We start from the raw sequence: 15,551 nt of genomic DNA, 5'->3' as shown, positions 1-15,551 counted from the left end.
TTTACCACAATAATTCGTTCCTTATTTCTAACCTTTTGAGATTAATTGTTGACATTAAATCGGTAATGTCAAATTAACATTTCTAAAAATGTGTATGGTATTTTATATAATATTTGCAAAGTTATAATGATTTATTTCAATTTTATACTTATCACAACATATTTATTTCATTTTATTGATATTACCAATTTTGTTAAACTTTCTTTCCTCACTCATTTTTATTTATTTTAAATGCTCTTTTTACCTACTATTTTCTTTACTCAATTATTATTTTTTTTACTTTTTCATTTCTTTTCTTAACCTTTTCAAATATATTTTAAAAATAATTTTAATATTAACACTTCTTATTTAATTATATCAAATAACAATCCTACATCAATTTACTTAATAATTAAATTATTTTAATTAACATAATCATCAATAAAAATTTAAAATGTTATCTCCTAAAAAAATATATAAAGAAATATTATATTTTATTAAAAAATTACAATATAAAAATAAATGCCAAAAGAAAATATTTCTACCCCTTCAACGGTCAAGCTAACATAATTATTTACCTATACCAAAACAATTATATTATAATAAGTATGTCTGAGTCAACTAAATTACGTTATACATTTATATTTCTTAACATAATTTTAAAATGTGATATTTTTAACTAACAACAATGTATATTCTTCTCATTCAAATTTGAATTTTATTTCTTAAACATGAATTTCATCATTGCTTCTAAACCTTCAATATGTTTTGTCATACCCTTCATTTGAATAGCATATCTTTTAAAGATAACGATAATTTTTTTATTCCTTTTTAATAATGTTGGTGTCACAGTCCTTTCATAGCAACGAACTCGGCCAAACCTTTCTTTTCCAGACATTGATTCAAATATTTTTTTTCCACAAATTCACTTGATGATTTTTGCATAGAACATTCAAGCATGGATTGAAATACATATATCAAAGTTAATGATTAAAAAAAAGAAGCACATGGACATATTTTGTAAATTAAAATAAACTTACAATAACATCTAGTTTTTCTTCATCCATTACTTTTCCTTTCAGAATTGGACAACCTTAAACATTTAAGCTTTAGTGACTTCTTCACCATCTATTTGTAATTTTAAGTTACATGAAATAATGATATAACTAAATTTATAAGACGTAAGAGAAGCAATTAAAACAAGTAAAAATTGAATATACCTTAATTAAGTATATTTGGGGTTATTTTAATAAATTTTAATGCAAAATAATTCAAGTAGAATTTCTCAAATTATAAAAACTCCCTGTCTTAGAGTTATTAAAACATAAATAAAATAAAAACATTTAAATATTTAATTAATTTTTTTAATAAAATTTTGGTTTATGAAATATTTAAAAATCTAATTAAACCTGAAGTAATTTACAAAATGACTACTTTTTTTTACTTATTCAGAGAGTAAATTGTTTTGTTAGGTTATAGTGTTATTCGAACCTTTAAGAGGCCAACCCGACCCAAATAAAAAATGGATATCCAAGACCAAGACCATTGAGATAACAAGATAAACTTCTCACTCTCTGCCACTGCAAAATCAAAACCTCAATTTGTTCTTCACTTATAATATTTCTCTTCACTTCTCACATATCACACACCTCAATCAACAACAATGGCTTCTCTTCACTCTTCTCTTCTCTTGCCTCCAAATCTCCTTTCCCTAACTACCCCTTCAACTTCTCCTTCACACATTCTCTTCAACCTCAGACCCTCCACCACCCACTTGCGACCCCTTTCCACCACACACCGCCGTTTTGGGAGACCCTTCGCGGTGGCTGAGCAGGCCACGGTGACGGAGGCCGCGAGGAGGCTCTACGTCGGCAACATTCCTCGCACTGTCAACAACGATGAGCTCTCCAAAATTGTTCAAGAACATGGCGCTATTGAGAAAGCTGAGGTTTTTAAATTTTCACCCTTTCACCAATTTTAAAGTTCTCGATTTCCTACGTTATGGGTTAAATTAAAGCTTTTTCTGTTTGGGTTTGCTTTGAATCAAGAAAACTTTGAGACAAACTTCTCGTAAGGAATTCTTAAGAAGAAAAAAATATGAAAAAAAAGGAATTTACTTCTGCAGTTAAAATTAATTAGCTTATGCAAGTCTTCTTTATTTTAGTTTATGCCCAACTTAAATTTTTTTGAAGAAGTTATAGGAGAAACTTTCTATTTTTATATTTTTCTCTGCTAGAAGTCTTTATAGAAATGTTCTCCTCAAGTTCTATGGAGGAACTTAATGGGTGTGGTGCTTTGTGGGGGAGGAACTGAGTAAATTCACCCGGGTCCAATAGACTGAAACTTATAGGAATACCTCAATATGAAAGTAAACACACAATATTGTTATTGAAGAAGTGCATTTGTTTTTGCTTATTAAATGAATTTAGAAATGGGGTGTTTTTTTATTTGGTATTTGAGGGAATGATATGTTTTACGCTAAGGAATTTGTGTTAACATATAGAATTTTTCATAAAGCATGATATGTGTGTATATACAAAACATGTCAGCTGGGGATTCACTGATGTAAAGCCTGAGGTGAGTTTGAGAGTTGGATTTTGGAAAACCTCTCTAATAAGGATAGTGGAAAGGCATTATCCCTTGTATGATGACGAAAATAAGAGCAGTAAACTGAAGGTAGAGTACAGTAGCAGTCTTTGCTTTTTAAAAAAAATGCAAAACATGGCTTTTCATGTTGATTTTTCTTGAAATTTAACATTGTATATGCATGCAGTATGTATTATGTCGACAACCCTGCTTCTGTAGAAATTAAAGGAAGTTTTGCTATTTTAAGAATACTGTTATCCCTTTGTTTGTAATGCAAGTTGCATGGGGGAGGAAAAATAAATGTAGCCAAAATTATGCATGTCCTGTTTTCCTTATAGTTAATTGTTACATTAATACAGAAATACGTACTTTTTGATTATATAAGTATTATTATATATAACCATGAGTAAGCTCCTTAATTTTTCAAGAATAACGGAGAATGGAAAAGAGGTGTTGTAAGTAGTACTAGACTAATAGTTACTCACTCTGAATTAAAATGTTGAAACCTCACTCAAACTTCTTTTGTACCTCAATGGAATGATTGTAGATGTATTGACATGAACTGAACAGTTTAATGAAGGACTTGCAATAAGCCAATGTCCCTGTGATTTGAAAATATACTAAATAGTATAGTATATTGATCAGTGCATTTTATATATCCTAAAACAGGTGACAACTTTATTTGTATGGTCTGTCAGAATATGTGGGAATCCTTCATCTGTGTACCAAATAATATAGTATGATTACAGGTACCGTTAACATTTCTTAATGCATGGCTCATAGGTTATGTATGATAAATACTCTGGAAGGAGCCGTCGATTTGCATTTGTTACAATGAAAACTGTTGAGGATGCAAATGCTGTGATTGAGAAACTTAACGGCACTGTAAGTTTCACTGCAGAATTTGCTGGAACCATTAGAAAGAATGTTAATGTTCATTCTGCAGTTTAGACTTTATATCTCTTTAAGGACTTGCGAAGTTCATGTTTTCTATGACAGGAAATTGGAGGGCGTGAGATCAAAGTAAATGTTACCGAAAAACCTTTATCAACATCAGATTTGCCTTTATCCCAATCTGAGGAATCTCAATTTATTGACAGTCCCCACAAGGTGTATGTGGGAAATCTAGCCAAGACAGTAACAACTGATACTCTTAAAAAGTTTTTTTCTGAGAAGGGAAAAGTTCTGAGTGCCAAGGTTTCACGGGTCCCTGGTACCTCAAAATCCAGTGGGTATGGTTTTGTTACTTTTTCATCAGAAGATGATGTAGAAGCTGCAATCTCGTCTTTCAACAATTCTGTAAGTTGTTTACTTCTCACTATGTGAAGATACATTAGGGTGTCACTGGAAAATCAAAAGGCCTTAATTGTGGTGATTTATAAAGTAAAATAGCCTGCTTAATTTCCATTATCTAGTTTACTTATAAATATAGAATTGCACATGCATATTACCAAAAAAAAAATGTTGTAATAGCTGGTCTGGTTTATCTCATCTATCTCCCTTTTTTGCTGATGCTTATCAATGTTTTTGACTTACAATGATGTTTTGATATGGTTTTTTAATAGGAATTTTGATATGTTTTGAATGCTGTAGATTGAAAATGAAATTTTAAACTAGTAATTAGTTTAGTTCTAAATGTTATACTGAAAGTGATTTGTTATTTGTCTGATGGCTTGTTGAATGCAGTCATTAGAAGGGCAAAAAGTCCGAGTGAACAAGGCATAGAGGCACAGAGGCATAGAGAAATTAGCAATGTTGCTGAGCATATGTTTGACCATGTACTGTCTAGCCGGAACAAAGTATACTCTGGGTGAGGCTGAAACCACTAACAAATTTCCATGTCTCTTTGTATAACATAGACCTAATCATTTTCAGTTGAGAAAAATAGTGGTTAATGCTTCTGTCACAGACATTGCACCTTGCTATTTCTTCATCATTATGTTGTTGCTTCTTTCTACTCTGCTCTGGTGACGTAACTCTTGTTTATATATATGCATGTATTCAATTCCATTTTTGTCTGAATTTGAGTGACCATGAACGCTGCACCAGGCATTCTTCCAATTTTATACAGTTTGCTCTTTCTTACATAATGTCCCTAGTTAATCTATACAATTGAACACAACCGAATCCAACACTCAGCATTCTTCCAATTTTATACAGTTTGCTTTCTTACATAATGTCCCTAGTTAATATATATACAATTGAACTCAGAACCGAATCCAACACTCATCGCCTCATAAATCCAATATCTTACAACAATACTATTGTATCTTATTTACAAACACAACATAAATGTTCACATTTCTTCTACCTTCTTTTATTCTTTTTGAATTAAGAGTATTACAATGTAGTATAAAAAATTAACTAAGCTCAACAAAATTTAAAGATACCAATTTCAAGATCAATTTTAAAAACACAGAAAAAAACCATCTTGCTTTGTAAATCAAATGCCTTAATAGTTTAAAATGGTCTCCTAAACATGAAAAATAACTTATTTCAGTGTTCTGTGACTAAAACCAACCATGATAAAAAAAAAAGAACAAAATAAATATGTTCAATGATAAATAACGTGACTTTATCCACTGCAACAGAATAATTTTGCCTCGCTATTGCATACACGCACTAAACTAGGGCCAAAATTTGTCGAAAAAACTTTTAACAATAATAAAGTTCCATCATAAAGAAGTGCAACAACTATCAGTGAAGAAAAATCTCGACAAAACAAAATGAGGAGAATAATTTAGGCACTCTAGAAGACTAGTTCATGGGGCTTCATTCCTGCCTTCAAAGAAAACCTAGCACCCAAGTAAGACTTCAGGTCTGGAACACTCTCAATTGCCTTTAACAAGGCAGTATCCACGGTTTTTTGGTCATCTTTCTTCTCTTGGGGAAGCACATTTTTCTCCTACAATAGAGAAATTATAATAAAGATCAGCATCACATAAGCAGCTCAAAATAAAAAGGTGCTCATTAAAATTTAATGGTTGACCAACCTCCTTCTCTGCTTCAAAGAACTCGCCTTCTCCCTTTGTTCTCTTCTTCTTGGCATCCTTGGAAAAGTACTTGTCATCAAATCTATCAACATTAACACCAGAGATGTCCACTTTTGTGGATGTACCAATGACATATGATTGGTTCACCCTTCTAAGAGGAACACCGTTGATCTTGAAGGGACCTAAAAAACGCAAAGACATTAAAAATTACATTTCAATTAAGGTACAAATCGCTAGGGAAGAAGCACTAATTGAGGGGAATCATATAACTGTAACCAAAATATAATATTTTAAAACAGAACTAAGCATGTTAAAGAGCAGACAACAGCAAACAGAAGAAGGAGCCCTTGTCAATCAATTATGTTTCAGAAGTGAGTGAGAAATTACAACAACCAGATTAACTCATAAACACAACAGAATGAATATCTGATTGATTACCAACAAATCTCATCATGTAAGAATAAGTTGAACATAAATTGATCTCATCACACACACCTGTTACAAGAAGCAATCCAGATGGAAGCTGTTTCAGGAAAACAACCCTCTTTCCCTTAAACCTCCCAGCAAGCAGGATCAACACTGTTCCTGGAGTAACGCTAGCCCTGAAGAGGAAGCACACCAAATATAAGGTCTCAAATAAGAAAACAAAATGCACCATTAAAACTCTTACAATGGGATATCTTTTATATTGGAAAAAAGTTCACTTTACCATTCAACGACAAAAAACAACAACACAAGCCCAGAATATCAAAGCACATAAACAACGTTAAGTCTATTAAAATAAACGAAATCTGCAAAAAAAGTACTTTTAAGAATTAAATGCATCCCAAGACTACAAACCCTTCTTTTGTTCCACATTTTCTAACAACAATAAAATCAGCTAAACATAAAAATTCATCATACCTAACAAATCAAAGAATCAAACACACAGATAAGAGTGAGGAAGAAAGTACCTGAGTTTGGCGGGCTTTGGCTTGTGCTTGTTGAGAAGGGGCTTCCTGACATCGTCGGCAGGGTAAAACTTGGGAGGCTTCTGGGCCAGGGAGTCGGGCTTGGGCTTGGGGTCGTGGCGAGGGAAAACGCCGCCGTTTTTGGCCTTGATGGCCCAGATGCCCCTCTTGTGGTACATCTGGGACCTCGAGTATTTCCCAATACCCCTAATGAGTTCAGGGTTCCTCGACGTGCTTCTCGGCTTCTTCGGCGCCATTGCTTCTCCCTTTCCTTCTGCTTCTGCTCAGCCTCCACATTCAAAACCCTAATTCTTATTGGAGTCTCAAACGCACCGTTTCCCTCTTAATGGGCCAGCTTTCTAAACTTAACCCAATAATGAATTGGGCTTTCGAATTCTGTGATCCATAATATATATGGAGGTGCCAACGGAGGTGTAGGAAAAAATAGCCTTCTTTTGCCGAATACTTACGGGCTTTGCTTCCTGCACCACTTCATTCACTCAGAAGTTCCGCGCCATTTCATCTTCGAAACGTTGTTTGCCGCCAATTTTCTCACAACCCTAACCAGAACCATACCCCCAAACCTCTTTCTCGCTCTCTCCAAATCCCAGTTCGAAGAAACATCTCTGTTCCAAGAAACATCCCTGTTCCAAGAAACATCCCAAGAACACTACCATGTTCTATTCTCAAACCTTTTTGGCTCGAAAGGGTCCTCTCTCCACCGTGTGGATCGCCGCTCACCTCCAGCACCGCCTCAAGAAAACGCATTACATCAGCACCGACATTCCCTCCACAGTCCGTAAGTGAACGTTCTTCCTTCCAAATCATCTTCAACACACCCTTTTGTTCTTAGTCATTCGTTTTTTTTGTGTTCTTTCAGTGCGCATCATGGACCCTGGTGTTCCCATCGCGCTCAGAATGTCTGCGAACCTTCTCCTTGGCGTGGTTCGGATATACTCTAAGAAAGTTGATTATGTTGTCCAAGACTGTGTGGACGCGATGATGGGTCTCCTCAGGACAATTGCTTCTGCCCGGTCTCAGCAGGAGGTGGTGGGTACAGCGGCATTTCAATCGGTGACTCTGCCGCAGAATTTCGACCTCGATGCGCAGAACATTGACTACGAAATAGATTACACAGGGTAATGTTTTCTTGGCTGTTTTCAATTTCTTTTTATTTATTTTTGAGTTTCATGGTCTGATTTGTCTTATCACATTGTGGATGATTTGGGCGTGTCTCTCAGGACTGAGGATCCGAACACCAGTAATCCGGAAGACATCACACTAACAGGTTATTTGATTGGTTGGTTAAGTTTTGTAGAATAAACTATTGAATTAGTCCCTTAGGGTTTAGGGACTCACTTATTAACTGCCTTTTGAAAGTTTTTGAGACCTTAATAAATAGTAATATTCAATGTGCAGATCGAATTCCTTTTACGTCAGATTATTACGTGACAATATGTTTTGATGAGGGGCCGTTTTCTGCAGTCTTTGACCCTGTACCAATGGAGGAGGAGTAAGTCCGTGTTGTGTTGTATTATAATTTTATTTTTCTTTCAATTTTTTGGGAGTATGAACTAATGGTATTTGTTTTGTTACCATACACAGTCCTCCACAAGCAACCACCCAAGTTGAGCCCATGGAGGTTCGTCGGGGGTTGAGCCTGAGTCCTCCACAGGCAACCCTAGTCGAGGAGGCACTTGAGGTTGGTCTTGTTGATGCCAATGATGATCATAACCTTGAAAACCCTCCACTATTTTCAAATCTTGAGGATAACGAGGCTGAGCCTGAAAGGATGTCTGGACCATCTCAGTCTCAATTTAATCCTCCTACCCCACTTGCATCTCAAGGGGACACCATCTCAGAGCAAGTTCTTGTCGGTCAGTGCACACCTATCTATGTTTTGTATTGCATATAGATCCTAGAAAAAAAATTTACTTTTGTTTACCTTGCACTGCAGATAATAATTCTCCTGCATTTGTGCTTCCTGAAAGTCCACCAATACAGCAGCCACAAGGGAGAGGAAGAAAAAGAAAACTATTGTTTGACAAAAACCTTGTGTTAACGAACAAGTAATAATTTAAGAATTGTTTTTTCCTTCTCATGGAACTTATAGATCATACCTGTACAAGTTATAAGTTCCTGTTCTTTCTATGTTTGTTATTTATATTTGATGTGTCCTTGTAGATCCATGCGGAATGCACTTAATAACACACATGATATAATGAGAAAAATAAGGAAAGCTCCTTCCTCTCACTTGCATATATGGAAATTGAACAATAGTCAAAGAAAAGAGCACATTTTTGGCCAGCCCTTGTTAACTGGTAGGTTGATATCTGTATTTTATTTTGCTGATTGTTGTGGTATCTTGTAATTTTGTGATCTGAAAACTTGTGGCTGTGTTCAGGGGTTGGAAAAGATCTTTTGGACATATACAATGGTGAGTACGTACGTTCAAGACCTCATTTGGTCATCTCTGAGGTAGATGATGTTGATGGTAGCATGGCTGCTCCAAGCAACCAAGTCCCTGAAGTGCCAATAGCAGAGCAAGTAACTGATACAAACCTAACCTCTGAAGAGCCAAGAGCAGAGCAAGTAACTGATACAAACCTAACCTCTGAAGAGCCAATAGCTGTTGCCTCATTTGATATAGAAGTTGAGCATGCTCGTAATGTGGCTGTCACTCCCCCTCCTACCTTCCAAGAACACAATGTGGTTGATGATGACTACAGGAGCCCTGATAGAAGAGATGACTTGACTATGATTTCACTTCCTAACATACCTAGTGCTTATGGATCGGGAATGATGCAAACGCCTGATTCAGATATCAATTCTGCTGCAACAGATGTAAGATTTTAGGTTTCGTTATGCATGCTTTCAAATAGTCAGTCTTGGTTAGTCACATTCAATTTCCTTTCCGTTTAAAGCATCTATTCTGATTTTCCTTTAGTAGAAGGCCTATGTGAGTAGGATAGCTGTAAAACTGTAACTTATAAATTATAAGTCCCTTGAAACAGATATTGTTGTATGTGTGACATAATGTTGAATCTTCCTGATATTTAAGTGTCAATCATCAGTTTATAACTGATTAGGACTTAATGCTCATTTCAATTAAAATACTTGCTTGATGAGTTGTCTTCTGATCATATCTTTAAACTAGTAGCAATGACCTGCATCCTCAAATATTCTACTTTTGTAGATGACTTCATGTGTCTATTTGCAACAAATTTTTTTTTTGTACTTGCCTATTCTCTCTGCCTAGTCTGTTTTCACCGTCTGTGGATTCCATTCTTGTTGTGGAGCAGGAAAATTGCTTCTAGTAACACTCTTAATAGGGTTTAATTGAAGCAATGGATCTAATAATTTGTCAAACTTGTTTTTGTAGGAGTTTTGGTTTCTGAATCTGGGAAACAACACATCAACCAGTAGGTTTTATTTAAATGTCATATCAAATTTTATTTTTTTGTCCAATACCCTTTTATTACTTATTTATTATTGGCATTGCCTGTATTATATGATACTCGGGTGATACTGGATGATCAATTTCTATTGTGTCCGATTTAAGGTTAACAATGGTTATTTATGCAGGTTCACAAGGTACAAGTGGAACTAACATGACATTGTCTGAAAGGACCAAGTACGTGTGTCCATACCATGTAACTTTTTATGAGATAGTTGATAATATTTCTTGATGGATAGCTAATAAAGTCTCAACAGTTATCCATATCCCCTCATAAGTTTTCACAATCAACAATTGAAGTTAATGAATATTATAGTTAATAGTAATGCACTAACAAAACTAGTTTGTAGGATAGTCTTTCCAAGAATCATTACTGTGAATTTTTTTGCCTAAACATGCCATTGTGATATGTTTAGGTTGTCTTTTTCCAAAATTTAATTGTTTATTTTTATGTATATAATTTAGGGACTTGCACATTGTGAATTTGTTCAGTACTCTATCCACAGGAACCGTTTCCTGACTTTCTTCCTCTTCTTTGGGCCTGAAATGATTATTCATCCAATACGTCATTAGACACAATAGAGTGAAATATTGAGCATCAGATAAAAAATCTTCGTAATTAAAGTCATTTTCTTCATGTGGTCGTTTTTTCCTGCAAGTTAGAATGTGCATATATACCATGTATAAGTTGTTTATGTCCTTTTGCTTTTCATACTACTTTTTTCTTCTTTGTAGTTCTGTAGTGTCTGAACTTTTTTCTTCACATTTGTAAATTCCAGGCATGCAGCTGAATATTTGAAAAGACTTAATCCAATCACCCCAATTTTGGAGGATTCTGCTGGAGATCTCTCTGATCTCAGCTTGAACAGGATTTTGGAAGGGAAAACACGCCATACTGCTGCTCGTATGTTCTTTGAAGTATTGGTGGGTTGAAACATTTCCATTCAAAGAAGCAAGCTTCAATTATGTCTGAAGAATGTGAATATTTTTTGTTTGCATGTATGTTTTTAATGATTAGAATGTGATTTATGTGTTTGTTTGAAAGGACTTAATTCAATCACCCTAATTTTGGAGGACCCTATCAGAGATCTATCTTCCCTCATTTTGAAAAAGATTTTGGAAGGATAAACTCTTCATATTGCTGCCTGTATGTTTTTTAATGATGAGAATGTGATATACACATGTATGTGTAAAAGTGTGATTCTTGATGTTATTTATTCTTCTCCTTTAAAAATTGCTTTCTCACTGGATACAATCCCGTATTAAGTTTGGACTTCATTTTCTTGCTATCAACATAGGTATTGCTTTGAATCCTACTTAGTGCTTACATATTTAGTTCTGTTAATACTTGATAGAAAAAATATAGCTTTGAATCCTACTTAGTGCTTACAGATTTAGTTCTGTTAATACTTGATAGAAAAAATCGATGGCAATTCGATTGTCATAAATGAATTCATGTCCTACGGATAATGCTTTTTTAAAAAAGCAAGCATCCCTATGAATAGTATTGTTCTCCTCTTTTATTCTCGAGACTGATGTGGAAGTTAAATTACAGGTTTTACAGACTAATAGACTTGTTGATGTAAAACAAGAAGAACCTTATGGTGATATCAGTTTGAAGTTGGCCGCAACGCCTTCAGATCCTCAAAGTTGATATGCAGGTCCTTGTGTATACAGGTAAGAGTTTTGTACTTATTTAAGACTTATAACTTGAGGTGGATAATAGAAATTGAGTGGAAACAGTGATGGTTCGGGTTCTAATAAATTATAATGCACCCGTAAAAATTATTTGAAAAGGGTATGTGCAGATTGAGGAATGGCTAGTATGTCTTTGGTTCTAGTTATATCCCTCACGCAAAATTCTTTAGATTGTTTTTTGGTTAAAATTAGGTACGAGGAATTTTCTTTTATGAGCAATGTATGCATTCTTATTTGATTAAATATTTATAATAAAATGTATAGTTGAATGAAAATAATGAATTAGTTCATTGCTTACAATTAAACCAATTATATTCTCATGGTCTCTATTTGTAATAATACAAACTATTAAAAAAGGAATAAAAATATGCTAAAATGAATTGGAAGTCTGAAAATAGTTTTTGTTATTTGCTATGGAGATATTGAAAATATTTTTTATCCTAATAATCTGCTATTTACAACAATTTTTATCTTCAGAATCTAAGTTGTTATATATATAGTGAGAAAGAGGGAAGTGAAAACTATTCTATGAAAACTATACATCTGACTTGTTCTTATGTACATGGTTGATTAAGATTAGAAGTTAGTGGTCCACATGTCCAGAGGTAGTTTTTTAATATTTTCTTTATTGATTTGCAGTTTTTCTTGCCTAGGAAGGAAATGCAGTTGAGTGTATATGATAGCAGACACAAGGCGAAATGACCAGCCTGAAGAGAGATGGTTTTTGTCACTGTTTAGTATGTATATTTGGTAGAAAAAAGGAACAATAGTTTAGGATTAAAATTCTTCACCTTGTAATTTGGTCTGAATTTTTTTGTCAACAAAGCATAATTTTAAAATTATGCTGTTTCAGGCATTTTACAAATATATGTTTAATATGAATTGATGGCTGGAACCGAAAGAGTGGTATAGTACAGGTAATATATTTATGGTGCTCAAAGCCACAAAATTAGCTAAAAGAACCTACCATCATTTTGTAGGCATCTCTTGTACCATTGGTACTAATAATTTATTATCTGCTTTAACAGCAAGTTTATAAGGTATGAGACGGATAAATTGATGCTGATAAGAGTACATCACATATTGTTTAAACTATATACCAACTATAACAATGCACTGGGAATCATTTGTCACTTTTCAACAAGAGTTTCAATTTTGTTTTCAAGATGAGCTTCGTAATCTTCTAGGCGACCTTTAACCGTGTCATTGTCCCAGTGGATCAGTGTTGGCACCCCAGTGAGCATGAACCTAGGTTCTACCCTCCATGGATGCTTGGGGTTTCTCCATGTTTTTCTATCTCCAACATAAGCTCTCAAAAGTGCAATGTCATCAGATGAAGCCTCCAGCTTTTTGTAGATCACAGGTTCTGCTCTCACACAATCTAAGAAGGGAAAGGAAATATTGAAAAAAATATAATCATGCTTCTTGTAGATCACAGATTCTGATCAACTAGTAATGTTTCTCTAACAGTATGATAAAAAGAATGTAATCAACATCAATCTAATCTTTTTTCTTGTCTAATATAATACTTTAATTGGTAATTTACACTAAGCTTAATGAAAATTGATCTTAGTTATCCAGAAATATGACAATAGGTACATATACCATTCTACAGAACATCAATCTGTGAGAAGCTCTTCTCACAAGTTAACCAATATACTTGTCACTGTTCTGCAATATTGACAGAAAAATTCTTCCAATCCAATTCAATTTTTTGTGCTGGCAAAGAATTATTGATATTTTCAAATACTCCATGAAATAAAATGCATTTAGTGCAGCCAGTCACCAAATTCACCCTTTGACATAGTTATTAAATCAGAAGTTATGGAGACAAAAGACTCAGATTTGAATATGTTGGAAGAAAAAGAACATGCATGGATAGAGAGATAGATAGATACCAGGGCACCAGCTGAGAGAGGTAGCAGGGTCTTTGTCAGCCAAGAAGAGGATGAGATTCGCCTTGTTTTTGGCAGCCTCTGATCGGAACTTCTCAAACACCCCATCAAAATTCCACACTGTTGCCTCCAATAACTTCAATGGCATTTTTCTTCTCTGCAAACAACAAAACCACACCACCAAGTTCTCAGACTCTTTTCTAAGACAAAGTTTGATACTTTTCCTCAGTGTATATCACAGACCAATACCCTTATGTTATTTTATATTCATTCTCTCACTATTGTTTAATTCTTTTCAGCAATTTTAGTTTTTAATAAAAAAATTGTAGTTCATGATTTTTTGTTTCTGATAACTTTTTTGTCCTGTCATCAGTTAAACCGCTGCATCAAATGTCTTTTTAAAATCTTGTCCTTCTATGATAAAAAAAATTATGTCCTTTTCTCTACATTGATGCTCATTAAATATTATTTTTCAGGAGACAGAGAATTAGTAGAGTTTAGCTTTAAAAAAAATAAAAATTCTTCAGTAAAATAAAAAATATATAGTTTCATTCTGTGTATATTTTTTATTAGAATTATACATTAATGCTCAATCACTATTCTTATTTAGGAGAAAAAAATACTATTAATGTCTATTCTTAAAAAGATATTGTGGATTCTAAAGTTTTTCTATGTTGCAGAATTATTTTTAATCTTTGCGTAACATCTTAAAACGACCCTAATTGTTTTAAAACAGATGCAGTACAAAATGTGAATTTAATGACATGTGTGAAAGCAAATGATTTTCTAATATATTTTGGATTTTTTTTAAAAGGACATAAGTAATATAAATTATGTTGGTTATAATAATGTCCTCATTTATTCAAGAAAACATAAAGAAAATAGAATGGATGTAGACATTGTTGTCTTTGTTGTATCTATCTCTAAATGCATGCAGACATTTTTATGTCCAAATACATTCCATAATTTAAGCATATGAGTGCCAAAAGAAAACATCCTAATTGGTTCAACGATAAAGCAAATCAATATGTATGAGATACTCAATTTTTTAGAATTTTTAAGAAATAAACCATTTTTTTCAAAAGGTTGAATAAAATTTTAAAGATTTTTTGTAAAATAATTTGAAAGAGTTATGGTTATTCTATTTGTTATTTGTGTATTTTCAGCGTAGGGAAAAACTGCGTAAATTAATACACTTTAGTGTATATGTTGCAAATAATGATATGGAAATAATATTCTTGAGTGTATTAGTGTTATCATACTCACAACGTCCAAATATTATATTATGAATTTGGACTCTTTTATTTTTTATATATCTCATCAGAAAAAGGAATCAGAAAAAGGAAGAAGAAAAGAAGAAAAAAAGTACATTTTATATATACTTTATTTATATAACATATAAAGAGATAAAATATCAAAATAAATAGATATCGGCAAGCGATTATAACTGATACATCAATTATAATTGAAAATTTAAAATATTATATGATATCATATTTATCATCTAATAGGGTCTCACAAGTTGGAACATGTATATCTTTCATGTTTAACTTGGATGAGTTATTAAAAAATAATCAAGAATGCATAGGTTTGACCAACATATTAGTCACTTCATTATAGGAAGAAATTGAAATTAAATTAATGGGACCTTCTTGACGTTTAGTTCGAACAAAATGATAATCAATTTCAATGTGTTTCGTATGTGAGATTCTTTGCTCTGCATATAGCAAGTTTATTGCCACAATAAACAATAAAAGATTCAGAAATATTGGTATGCAAATCATGACACACAAATATTGTAACCACTGAAGTTCACAAACAAGTGAAGCTAGTGCTCTATATTCTTCCTTGAAGAAGATCTGGGCACTGTAAACTACTTTTTAGACTTCCACGAAATTAAAGAGTTTCCCATAAACACACAATAACCAGTGATAGACCTTCTAGAATCAATGCAAGTTCCCCAATCTGAGTAAGAAAAATCTTTAATAACAAT

General features: G+C 33.4%; 4 protein-coding genes across 5 annotated transcripts; 2 read left to right on the top strand and 2 right to left on the bottom strand.

The window, feature by feature from the left end:
* The first annotated feature begins 1,531 nt into the window (after positions 1-1,531).
* Positions 1,532-4,587, top strand: LOC137834897 (small ribosomal subunit protein cS22). The gene is made up of 4 exons (XM_068643125.1): positions 1,532-1,927; positions 3,349-3,450; positions 3,565-3,864; positions 4,252-4,587. Exons 1-4 carry the CDS (start codon positions 1,643-1,645, stop codon positions 4,288-4,290), a joined length of 726 nt encoding a protein of 241 aa, XP_068499226.1. The 5' UTR covers positions 1,532-1,642; the 3' UTR covers positions 4,291-4,587.
* A 617-nt stretch (positions 4,588-5,204) lies between these two features.
* LOC137834898 (large ribosomal subunit protein eL6-like) lies at positions 5,205-6,886 on the bottom strand. The gene is made up of 4 exons (XM_068643126.1): positions 6,512-6,886; positions 6,054-6,160; positions 5,559-5,740; positions 5,205-5,470 (listed from the first exon to the last, which is right to left on the bottom strand). Exons 1-4 carry the CDS (start codon positions 6,763-6,765, stop codon positions 5,315-5,317), a joined length of 699 nt encoding a protein of 232 aa, XP_068499227.1. The 5' UTR covers positions 6,766-6,886; the 3' UTR covers positions 5,205-5,314.
* Positions 6,887-6,906: 20 nt separating this feature from the next.
* LOC137834896 (sister chromatid cohesion 1 protein 3) lies at positions 6,907-12,694 on the top strand. Of its 2 annotated transcripts, XM_068643124.1 has the most exons (13): positions 6,907-7,307; positions 7,389-7,647; positions 7,750-7,796; positions 7,928-8,021; positions 8,114-8,385; positions 8,466-8,577; positions 8,693-8,829; positions 8,913-9,352; positions 9,891-9,930; positions 10,094-10,142; positions 10,745-10,889; positions 11,521-11,642; positions 12,303-12,694. In XM_068643124.1, exons 1-12 carry the CDS (start codon positions 7,184-7,186, stop codon positions 11,617-11,619), a joined length of 1,818 nt encoding a protein of 605 aa, XP_068499225.1. In that variant the 5' UTR covers positions 6,907-7,183; the 3' UTR covers positions 11,620-11,642; positions 12,303-12,694. The 2 variants fall into 2 exon arrangements, 1 of the variants encoding a protein (XP_068499225.1); XR_011084979.1 differs by lacking the exon at positions 9,891-9,930 and having other exon boundaries at positions 6,950-7,307.
* On the bottom strand, positions 12,613-13,943 carry LOC137834899 (thioredoxin-like protein Clot). The gene is made up of 2 exons (XM_068643127.1): positions 13,562-13,943; positions 12,613-13,044 (listed from the first exon to the last, which is right to left on the bottom strand). The coding sequence occupies exons 1-2, from the start codon at positions 13,704-13,706 to the stop codon at positions 12,794-12,796; spliced, it is 396 nt and encodes a 131-aa protein (XP_068499228.1). The 5' UTR covers positions 13,707-13,943; the 3' UTR covers positions 12,613-12,793.
* Positions 13,944-15,551: the final 1,608 nt, after the last annotated feature.

Source organism: Phaseolus vulgaris, chromosome 5 (genome assembly GCF_000499845.2).
Source record: "Phaseolus vulgaris cultivar G19833 chromosome 5, P. vulgaris v2.0, whole genome shotgun sequence".
Lineage (NCBI taxonomy): Eukaryota > Viridiplantae > Streptophyta > Magnoliopsida > Fabales > Fabaceae > Phaseolus > Phaseolus vulgaris.
Note: the sequence above shows the minus strand (reverse complement) of the source record. Positions and strands in the feature narration are given on the sequence as shown.

Excerpts from the sequence above, each read along its gene's own strand:
- LOC137834897 (XM_068643125.1), top strand. The coding sequence starts at position 1,643 with ATGGCTTCTCTTCACTCTTCTCTTCTCTTGCCTCCAAATCTCCTTTCC. Across the intron at positions 3,451-3,564 it reads TTGAGAAACTTAACGGCACT|GAAATTGGAGGGCGTGAGAT; the intron begins GTAAGTTTCACT and ends TTTCTATGACAG. Across the intron at positions 3,865-4,251 it reads TCTCGTCTTTCAACAATTCT|TCATTAGAAGGGCAAAAAGT; the intron begins GTAAGTTGTTTA and ends TGTTGAATGCAG.
- LOC137834898 (XM_068643126.1), bottom strand. The coding sequence starts at position 6,765 with ATGGCGCCGAAGAAGCCGAGAAGCACGTCGAGGAACCCTGAACTCATT. Across the intron at positions 5,741-6,053 it reads TGGATTGCTTCTTGTAACAG|GTCCCTTCAAGATCAACGGT; the intron begins GTGTGTGTGATG and ends TGCGTTTTTTAG. Across the intron at positions 5,471-5,558 it reads TCTTTGAAGCAGAGAAGGAG|GAGAAAAATGTGCTTCCCCA; the intron begins GTTGGTCAACCA and ends TCTCTATTGTAG.
- LOC137834896 (XM_068643124.1), top strand. The coding sequence starts at position 7,184 with ATGTTCTATTCTCAAACCTTTTTGGCTCGAAAGGGTCCTCTCTCCACC. Across the intron at positions 9,931-10,093 it reads GGGAAACAACACATCAACCA|GTTCACAAGGTACAAGTGGA; the intron begins GTAGGTTTTATT and ends TTATTTATGCAG. Across the intron at positions 10,890-11,520 it reads GTATGTTCTTTGAAGTATTG|GTTTTACAGACTAATAGACT; the intron begins GTGGGTTGAAAC and ends GTTAAATTACAG.
- LOC137834899 (XM_068643127.1), bottom strand. The coding sequence starts at position 13,706 with ATGCCATTGAAGTTATTGGAGGCAACAGTGTGGAATTTTGATGGGGTG. Across the intron at positions 13,045-13,561 it reads CTCTCTCAGCTGGTGCCCTG|ATTGTGTGAGAGCAGAACCT; the intron begins GTATCTATCTAT and ends TTCCCTTCTTAG.